General features: G+C 51.2%; 2 protein-coding genes across 2 annotated transcripts; one reads left to right on the forward strand and one right to left on the reverse strand.

The window, feature by feature from the left end:
• Nucleotides 1–1,226: 1,226 nt before the first annotated feature.
• On the reverse strand, nucleotides 1,227–4,068 carry EAH_00028620 (U2 snRNP auxiliary factor or splicing facotr, putative; the record flags this gene model as incomplete). The annotated part of the gene is made up of 10 exons (XM_013396288.1): nucleotides 1,227–1,370; nucleotides 1,487–1,615; nucleotides 1,765–1,842; nucleotides 2,029–2,187; nucleotides 2,296–2,427; nucleotides 2,576–2,672; nucleotides 2,831–2,945; nucleotides 3,080–3,286; nucleotides 3,423–3,889; nucleotides 4,016–4,068. 10 exons carry the CDS (start codon nucleotides 4,066–4,068, stop codon nucleotides 1,227–1,229), a joined length of 1,581 nt encoding a protein of 526 aa, XP_013251742.1.
• Nucleotides 4,069–8,728: 4,660 nt separating this feature from the next.
• EAH_00028630 (hypothetical protein, conserved) lies at nucleotides 8,729–10,180 on the forward strand (the record flags this gene model as incomplete). Its single annotated transcript, XM_013396289.1, has 1 exon — nucleotides 8,729–10,180. One exon carries the CDS (start codon nucleotides 8,729–8,731, stop codon nucleotides 10,178–10,180), a length of 1,452 nt encoding a protein of 483 aa, XP_013251743.1.
• Between the last annotated feature and the right edge of the window lie 354 nt (nucleotides 10,181–10,534).

Raw genomic sequence — 10,534 nt, forward strand, 5'->3', positions numbered from 1 at the left:
TGCAGGTGTGGCAACGCTGCGCTAATCTGGCTCTAATCACCCACCACAACTAAGCCTACAAAGTACTGCACCCCACCAAAATGTTAGAAAAAGCAAAAACCTTCAAATTAAACATTTGGCGGTAGTGAAGTTATACATCCCTATCGGCATTAATATTTGCATGAGGCACGAAATGTCAAATAAGTTTGGTGGTCTGGATGTTGCGCGACACTGCACTCGACCTACGCTAATTACTGCAGCCGCCTGGAACAGCTCCCGTGTGGCTTTGCAACCGAAGGTACAATGCAAACTAGGTGAAATCTGCCGCAACAATCGCAGGCTGCAGACAAGGATTTGCAGCAGCGCTAGGCGGTGCGTTCAGATTTTCCCTGGCTAAACTACTGCCAACGCCGAGCCATTAAGGTTTCTACCTTTTGCAGCTTGCCAGAAGTGAGCGACATGGTGCTAATCCTTTGCGCAATTTTCTACCAATTCTGGGTCCGTCTGAAGATGCTATTAAGTTGCAAAGGATTGGTTACTAGTTGAAATCCTATGAGCAAATGGACCAACCTGCCAACGCTAACTGCAGTAAGCATGAGGAAATCCAAGCAATATTTAAAAAACGCATCTGACGAATGCTATGGGGGAAAATGCGCAGCTGGCCCGTCGCGCCATCTTCTCCAACAGCTTGTAAAGTTTCGAGGTAGTTTCTACCCTCGGAGCTACGCATCCAGCTACGCATCCATTAACAGAAACTTTGGCTTGAACACAAGGGCTTCAATTGTCAACGCAAATCGCCAATGCGGCTGCCTGTCAAGAGCTCCTAAGCGGTGGAACATTCTGACTATATGTCAGCTAAAGGAAAAAGACAACCTCTGACGCTCAGTGATTTCAGCACACTGAGGAGGAATCAAATGGCAAAAACAAAATAAATGGTGCCAACAAGACTGAATGTTATTCCATCCTTCCTGTGAGCAGGGGTCCCTTATGCTGCGCTCTCTGCTTCACGAAATGCGAGGGGCCAAGCGCTTCCCACACGCAAACCTGCACCCCAAATTACGAATGAAGCAACTGAATACCTACTTCAGACGCAATAGTTGCACTACTGGGAGGCAAATACGCAGTCAGATCTACGCTATCCTCAACAAACGGCAAGAGACCCACTACAACAGTGCAATGAGCCGCGTTTTCCACAGGCCTTGGGGATGCTTACTGATGATGCGGTACGCGACAACTGTTCTCTATAGTCAGGTCAGCGTATAGTGGCCTTCCTTAAACCTTTCTTCCGGGAAGAACGCCGCGCACACTACACGCGTCTGGTCGAAACGGCGGCCGTTCAGCATGAGCTGCGCCCTCCGAGCAGATGTGACGTCCCCATAAACCAAGAACACCTGAAAATGTATCGTATGGCCGCACGGCTCGAACACAGAGCAGCGTAAAAAGGTGCCCACACCTCCCGATAGGATGCTGCATGGATAAGCAAACAAGGAGATAGTCTAGACCTCACCTTTCCCACGCCTGGCTTGTATGACAAATCTTCATTCGGCCGTGGAATGACAACATCCTCTAGAGGTCCATACTTCTCTGCCTCCGACCGAATGTCCTTAACTGCTGCTTCGTGGCTCGCGTCTGTCATCTATTTATGTTTCCACGCACATTCACAACGCACGTCAAACGGAAACAGCTTAAACAGCGGCGCTCCATCCAAAAGCCAAATATCCCCCACATGCAGCGCGTTTGATCTGCCGTAGCTACCTGAAAAGCTGGCTAGCAGCGGCTACGTACCACATCTTCGGGGTAAACCGTATTCAGGAGTTGAACAATGCGCGAAGGCTTCTCGCCTATAGTTCGCCCAGCCCGAACCTGCATGGCCCAACATAAAGTTGCTCTACAGCACTATCTTATCTTCGTCCTTATCTCCTGCATGTGATCATGCGCTGTCTCGCCCTGAGTTTCCCGGCACCAGAATCCACTCTTGCTTGCGCCGCACTTCAAGAAAGCGAACTCGAAGCACGTCAGGCATCCGCAACTATGTGCAGCGTAACGGACCTGGATGGCGACAACTGGGTCCGACAGCACTGCGTACGAAGTGGAAGACGGTAGAGCAGTGACCTCTGTCGTGTGTTGTTTGGTCGGTAATAAGTCAGGCATGAAGTTAGACCGCTGCACACTAAGAACGGTGGCGCCACACACGAACCCGTTCAAAGACTGAGCGCACAGCCAAGGCACAGAGAACATGCCAGCCTAAAATGCAGATAGCAGCGGGAATTCGCTGCAACAGCAGCTCTGGAACCCCACTTTTCCCCCTTCGCCTACTTCTATGGCCTGATCCGTTACGTCCGGGTCTTCATACTCGAAAAAGCCGTAGCCACGGTGCTTCCCAGTTTGCCTGTTCTTAATTAGGTTAAGGACTCGAAGTTTGCCGAACTGTTCCAGCAAATCGCGCACCTGTGCATTTCAACAACGAGGTAGGCGGAAATAGTCCAGAGGCAAGAATGCTGTGCGGCGGAGCCCTTCTCCATACGACTTTTACGAAGGATGATGGGGATAAGCAGAAACGCATAAACGTGGAGAAAGTGAAGGTGCCACGCCATACCTGATCTTCGCCCATCTCCTGTGGCAAGTTCTGGATGTACAGCTTGCAGTCTGCACTTCTTGGAGGTGCTGTAGCGCGTACTTCGTTCTCTGGTGGTCTGCAGATCGTGAGGCAGTTTCGCACAAAATGTACTAGTACTAGAGAGAAATATGCAACCTAGGAATGACAATAGGACAAAGCGGAAGGGTTCGAAGAACACTACGTCGAATATATCCTATTGTCCTGCAGCTCGCTGACGAGCAAGCCAAGCCTTACTTTGGGGTCCTTTCGAGTTCTGGGATGTGAACTGTCTTCGCAGGGTCGCCGCCGGGGGGTTGTACATATTCCTTCGGCCGCATCACCTTAAGAGAATTATTATTGAAAGTAATACCTAAGGCGCGCAATGTGCCACACAGATGCGACCCACGGGTACCTACTCTGGGCGATATGCATTCCTGCGTCAGCGTATTCCCCTCAAACAACCCCACAGGTGAGATGTGCGGTTTCAAACCGAAGCAGGCGTACCGTCTAGTTTGAGGCAAAGAACCACCCACTCGTGAGACCTCAAGTCTAGAAAACAGAAGCGGCCATTCTCTTGAAGGCCTTCGCATCTTTCCACTGGTAGAAGCTGTGGCTTGTCACTCGCAAGAGAGAGGTCCGTAAAGCCTGTCTGTGCGTTGACCGCCAGTAACGCGCCGTTAAAAAAGCCGCATATATCGGCCTCCGTTGTTCCTGAAAGCTCAACCGGCGCATATACACCTATGTCATGTACATCGACCACCAAGTGTCGAATGAGCGTAGGGGCGCATAAACAAACAGGCAATTGCATCATCAAGAAATGCTAGCGCAGGGGTAAGATAAGACAGACCAGGTGGGATGTTGTGAATAAACAGCCGGCGCGCAATTCGATCTGACTCAGTGTGTACGGTCGCACGAGCCGACGGTGCCGGCGCTTGGGTACTCGGCGGTGCACCAGGCGGTGGCGTGGGGGCGCTGCTATTCGCTCCTGCTTGCGCAGCAGGCGGTGGAGAAGAAGGAGGAGGTGGCTGGAACATTGCATTTAGACTCTGTGCTAGCTTGCTGCGAGCATCGGCAGCAGCCGCCGCCGCAGCAGCAGCATCCTGCGGAGCTATCACGGGAGCGTAAGTAGTTTTCACTTTGCTTGCTGCCGGCATAAGCCGCGTAAGAGTTGAGTTCATATCATCTGCTGCTGCTTTCCGTGCTGCAGCGGCACGAGCAGCAGCAGCAGCTGCTGCCGCGACAACGGCTGAGGAGTCCGAGCCATCGCCACTTTCTCCCGTTCCACCGCCTACTCTTGCTTCCGTGCTGCGGGACCTGCACAGGCCCAACGAATCGCACCCAGACCGTCGGCAGAAAGCAACGTTAGAATAAACAATCGTAGGGCGTGTTGCCACGCCCCGCGGTCAAAGCGCAGATTAACTTCGTGAATTGAAGGCATACCGACTGCGGCTCTCCTTTTCAGGAGCATCTTCACTCGCCGCCTGGGGCGGCATTCTCCTGTTAATGAGCAAGTGAGTCCTTATGCAGTTGCTTTAAATTGTATGCCGTATCTCCTCGTGCAGCTTTGTCTCGGCGGAGGCCTCGCTCCAATTGTAGTGCCGCGTACTACAGTGGGACAGGAACTCCAAAAAGAAGTCCAAAGTAAGAGTAGCACAATAGGTTTAACTACAGAGAAGTCTGATTACCTAAGTGTTCACGAGCTGCGTTATGCCCAGCATTGAGGCACAGGTGGCAGTGTTTGGGGCTGGAAGTGCCCGCGCCGGTAACGTGACAACACTGACTGCTACAAGGCTAAGCCTTATTCATCTTGATAAATCTAGACTAATAGATAGATATTGAAACTTGTAATGTCATTTTGTCGTATTTGGAATTCAGGAGTGATCCGCATATGAGCTCAAAGGTGGTACTGCTGCGGCATGCTGGCACTGCTTGTTAACTAGAGGGAGTAGTCTTGGTAAAATTTGCTCTATTCCGAGTTTTTTTTTGGAGTCGAGCTCTTTGTTGTTCTTTTAAGAGGTGTCCATAGGCTGTGGAGCGCTGGCACCTCCTAAGCATCCGCGCTGAAGGGCCTTGTCCCTCAGTTGTAGTAGGGTCCTGCTGAAGTTGGTAAGTATCCATGTTGGGACTGTGTGTATTCTTGTGGCTATATTCCGAAGCAGAGGCCAATCTAGTGTTCAACAATTATAAAGAATGTTGGCGAATGTATCAATTAGGGGGCGTGTGTAGGCTGTCTTGTGGGGTGTGGCACGCAGTGTGTGAAGGTGGTCTGTGTATTTAGATTTGCGTGCAAACTGGCTACTCAAAGGCAAGAAGGTGTTTAACGGCTGTCTCCAGCGATGCTCTCTGCGACCTTCTTCCATACTCACGTGCAGTCTGGCTACTGAGGGACACGAAGGTGTTTCCTGACTGTTTACAATGCTACTGTCTGCGGCAAGACTTCCTGCTGCTGCAGGGAGTTTTGCAGGCGTGGGCCTGCAAAACTTCCTGTTGCTGCAGCGTCTTCGTTAGAGTGTACAAACGACATATGCAAGCGAAGGTGGTGGTGAACAGTTCAACGCCGAAGTCCTGTAGTATGGCAATGTGACCGATTTCTAAATTGAGCTCGCATAAAACGCTCATCAATTTACCAATTCTTATTACCTATCTTATTGTGCCACTTCGTTTTGCACCGGCTGAATGTATTGGTAGAGATCGAGACAATAAATAGGCAGGGAGGTTGCAGCTGCTCGCCGCACCTTCACATACACGATCAATTTCGCAGCGTGGGTCAAGTGTTCCCGGAGCGTAGTTGAGGAGGGTTTGCAAGTGCGGTCGTCATCTGTCGCGGCTCCATCGCTGCGCCGCATGTTGCTTGGGGACCAGGGCAATACCGTAGTAGCTTTGTTTGTCCCTCGTGCGCACGATGCTCAATGCAGTGCTTTCCCAACTCCGTGGCCCTTTACTGTGCCTTCAGTATCATATGATGTGGCTATTGTTTATTGTAGTGGAAGCAGATGGGCTTCTCGTACACTTCCCCGGCCATCTGAGTGACAGATCCACTGGCAGTTCTCTGCTCGCTTCATTTCTGCTTCTGCGGGAAAGGATGGCATTTACAGCCCCAATATCGAAAAGCTCAGAATCTGTGTGAAATTCAAGGCAGTGTTCTCCTTTTTCAGCAAGGGCGGTGGAAATGGCGTTTTATTTTTTTCGCTGCGTAAATACTCCATCACTGTGGCGGGTTCCACCTTCTTACCCCTTAGTTCCCCCTCTGCACCCGAGCCGAGTGCCGATTGCCTCCCTCTGGTGGGCAGCCCTGCTATGTTTCATTGATTTAGATGCTGCTAGCCCACCATTTGACTGCTGTTCACCAAAGACTGATACTTTTCATTGTAGCGCTTGGCCGATACCCACCCTGTAGACATGCAGTGTGTCGTCGTTGCCTGCTCTCCTGCCAATATAGGAGTAAAGTTACGTTGCAGCGCATCTCGAAAAGCTTCCGTAGCTTTCTTGTGCTCCCCAAAAAAGTTACCCTTGCTCACTGGTAGCCGCAGCTGTCGTGTTTCCCCTTTGAATAAGGGGGGCGCCAGTGGCGGCTGTAGCACTTGTAGGGCATTTTGGGAACGAAAGTACACACACAGAAAGGCAAGGAACGCTTGCAGTGCTCATGCATCGGGTTGCATGTCATTCGGGTGACCGGGAAAAAGCGGGATCCTTCTTCATAGGCTGAGTTCGTTGTATAAGACACTGTCTACTAGGTATGTGCTCATCCAACTGAGAGAAGCACCCAGCCGTTGGGCGCTTTCCAACAGAAGGGCAGATCATGATCAACTTCCACTTTTCCAGAGGAGAAATGGCTGAACTTTTGACAGAGATTTTAGGAAATCGCCTTCACGAGTTATCAATGCTTTACACCGGGCCGTTTAGCTGCTGTCGTGGGGTTCGCTGCTTACTCTTACCTCGACGAACCGTGCGGTGGTACCGAGTGTACCTAAGGCACCTGATTTTAGCTGAGCACTTCGCGACATGCAATGCAGTCAGCAAATTAAGGTCAGAGTTGCCTAAAAACCCGCTGACCTCCTCTCCACTCCCCAAGCAGCTTGCGCGCAGCGGTGCAAAGGGCCTGGAGCTGGTGCTAACAGAAGACGGCCAGTCGTGCTCGGCTCCAACCAGTGGTACAAGGCAACCCCACAAGCAAGAGCATCCATGCCCTCTTTGCTGCATGCGCCAACGTCGCAGAGGATTATTGTCCACTTTTTTGGCTCTTGGTAGCCAGCATTTTATGCGCACGTAGAAATGCACCACTAGCTTCAGACGCAGCATGCTGCACTATGCTACACTCGTTCCAGCAGTTGTGGAGGCAAGCCCCTCCAAGATGTCCCAGAACAGCGTGCACAGCTAAAAGCACCACTTCGCAACATATAGAAGTGGTAGACTAACCTGACACTCAATATGAGGAGCGCAGTGCTAAGGGGAAAGACCCCGTAACAGACAGGCCTAAGACCCTGCTCTTACCAAAATGGTGATTGCATTGCGTCCCCTGGGCTTACAAAATACCCTAAAGGTTCTCTCAAGGAGTCGAAGCTAATTACTAGTTCGAATATACACTATATATATTATACAAATCGCCTTTACGCGAAACTAGGAGTCACGCGCACGAAGCCCCGCGTATAGTGCACAGCGCTCTCGGCTGCCACTAAATGTGAAGCTACGGTGAGGTGGCGCAACTTACGAGTCCACTTGTTTGCCCAATCTCTGTGGTTACGTTTCGCAGGTGGCAGATTGGAAACGAGAATCCGCAGTGCTATAGATAATGCGTGCACAACTCAGAATTCGGTCATATTACAATGATACGGGACTTCTATGCTGGACCGTCTAGTCATTGTATCCTAATTTCCTGTTTCCTCTGCGCTGCATCACGCAACGGCCGAAGATCTGGAACGTCAGCTGCGCGGACAGAGCGGTACACTTATATACGAGCCATCTTGCCCCAAGCGCCTTTGCCTGAACCTTGTGGCCTGATTTCCTTTTGCACGCTACTCTGTCCTTCCAGATAAAAGTTTATCAAACGACGAAACCAGAGCCCTCTGCCTTAAAGTGAGGAAATGCCTCCGGATCTCGAATTGAACGCTGTACCTTAGTGCTGAGCTTTTGCCAGTGGATCGAGTGAACTGTGCGCCACGAAGAGACACTGATAGCCATGATGGACAGTACGTGGAACTTCTAGGTTGTACCAGTTCACCATGATGAAGTTGCAAGCATGGGGTGAGCGATTCGGTGTTGGGTGCACGTGAGGCCTCCAAAAGAAACTGTTGCGGTGTTTGTGTCCTGAAAGCACTGAGAGAGTGAGCCTCTTAGCGCCCCCAACGGGATTTGCATCCTCTAGTATAAGAGGAGGCAGACCAGGGGTCTCTTCAGAAAGGAACGAGAAGGCTCCTCTGCATTGCAGAGGCGCAGGAGACGACGGCGAAATGTATGCAGCCCGTCGTGGTGGTCTTATGAAGACCGCTCTTTTGGGGGGTTCGGTCCAGTTATTGCTGGAGGTAAAGCAAGCAGGCACGATTGAGTAGGAGTTATCAAATGTATCGAGTAACGAGAGGCCACTACTGCGGTCCCACGCATACGTATTTCGGAGCACACTCGATGAATACACGCTACACTCAGCGCACAGCCCTTAACAAATATAACCTTAAGATATCAAAGAACAGTCTCTCATTCGTATCCCGGGTCCAATCCTCCTAGAGGAGGAAGAGTAATAATAATAATAATAGAGTAAAAACGACAATCCTCATGCTGACCCCAGGCGTGTAAATGCCTCGGCTGAAGTGCCAGTCTTACAGCCAGCCCCAGATAGTAGCTGCATTGCAGTCATGGCCTAATAGCCTTATCTATTATCTAATGTGGCTTGATTTACTCCTAATAATGTATTTTTTGTGCTGCCTCTGCCGGATAGACCTCTAGAGTCCGGGGTACAAGTTGAGGACCAATGTAGTGCCTGCGCACTATAGCGTTGGCGTGGCTTAGTGGCTGCAGCTCCAAGCGAAGGTGAGAGGTTCGGCGCATGAGTCTGTATCTCCAATACAAAAAAAGGCTAACCCGGCGTTGCGTTGACCGCTTTTTCTTCCATCGTGAAGGGATTTGGCGAAAGTGGGGGAAATCCCTCCCTTAATCGCCAGGATGGCAGGGAAGAAAGCACCGACCGGGCTCGAGACTGAAGAAGCAAGGCGGGAGCCATATTTAGAGAGGCGGAAACACTACGGGGGATGGGAAGATAAGGATATTGCTCAAGGAAGAGACCACCATCGAGGCCAAGGGGTTCATCCTGGTAGTCCCCCTGCTAAGCGCAATCGGACGTGGTCGCTCTGGGTGGCGGCAGCTGCAGTGTTTGCTCTGCTAGCCGCTAAGCTCTGCACTTCAGGCACGTCATCAAAATCGGTAAAAAAACGTGAGAAGGGAGGGTTTGGGCTGGATGGAGACCAAAGTTTTGATGAGGACATGGAAGATGACTTATGGAATGGAGATGCAGAGGTGAAAGCGGTCGTCTCATTCGCGCCATTTATGGCAGGTGATCCTCTTTTCTTCGAGGGGGCCGCCAATTTGAGACCACAAACAGTCCCGTTCTCTCATGTACATTCGGAGGACTTCTCACTCGATAGCACCGGCATTCCAAAGGCATGGGCCGCCTATCTGCAGGGGAAGAGCCCGGAGGAAAGTGCTCCGCAGGAACAGGAACCTTCACAGGGCCCGGTAGATCTAGATTGGTTGTTGGGATATTCATCTTCCGGAAGTGTGGCGGAGGGTGTTCAGCCAGGGCGGCTGTGCATTAAATCGGGGGACGCGATAAAGGTAGCACGAGAAGTTTCCGACAGGTACTTTGGCACAGCTCCTGTGGAGGAGCCCAAAAAGTCGCCAGAAGCCGCAGCGACTCGTCTCTTCAGTCGTTTAATAGGAAAGGTAGGCAGCGGCTTGGTGACTGTTGTGACAGGGGCTAGTCGCTTGTCGAATATGAAATTCGATGCGCATTCCAGGAATCTTCGATCCGAGTTGGCCCTTATTGAACTGGGCAATGATGTGGAGAGGCTCAAAGAACGCCAAAACGACGCTCTTAAGGAGATGGAGCAGGCTCGGGCCAAACTGGCGGCTGGAGATGAAAGTGGAAAGGCTCAACTCGAGGATGCAATGGAGACCTACTTGTCCTTGTTAAGATGTGAAAAGGATTTAATGTCAACGCTGGTGCAGCTATCATTTCGCTGGACAGAAGAAACGAATAAAGTTCTCGCGAATGTTGCCTCGATTGTCACTTCGTCGGCCATGGATGGCATTGAAGAAATCGCCCAACTTGAAGCATCATTATTTAACATCCCCAAGATGGGCAAGAAAGTATTCGGGCTGTCCGACGTGTTGCAAAAGGAAGCCCGCAGTAAGAACCGGTGCCGTCTTGTTGAAGGCGTGGCGGGGCAGCGCATGAAAGACATCGATGCTCTTTGCTCCAACGTTGGCAAGATGCCCGCTGATGAGTTCTCCAGACTTATGCAACAGCAGAGTGAGGGGCTCGCTAGTAAAAGAGCAGATTTCCGGTCGGTCCTCGTGAAGAAGAAACAGGATCCGTGGGTAGCGGACGTTATCTGACCGGAAGGCATGTACGCTATCTTTCTCCCGGTTGGTGAGGTGAAGATCAGCCTAGGGGGCAGACTGTATCTTTAGTGGGAGGGGAGCGGTTATCTCGTTCGGAGGCGGGGGGTGGTTCAATGACTATTGCCAATGCCTAACCACTGTGAGCTCCTTACATTCACACTGTGCATTTTCACCCTGACATGCGGTGGGCCGCCTTTCGTCATTTTGCTCGGCAGCTGCAGATTCGTCCGTGTGCTGAATCGGCGATAAGCTTTGTTGCTCAAATGCCGTCTTCTGTTGAATCAAGGAGGGCTTTAGGCTTTAGGATAAAGGCGTGCCACCTGCGGAATGCAGATCAGGCCCCCGCGA

This window comes from Eimeria acervulina, genomic scaffold, assembly GCF_000499425.1.
Source record: "Eimeria acervulina Houghton genomic scaffold, Eah_scaff253, whole genome shotgun sequence".
Taxonomy (NCBI): Eukaryota; Apicomplexa; class Conoidasida; order Eucoccidiorida; family Eimeriidae; genus Eimeria; species Eimeria acervulina.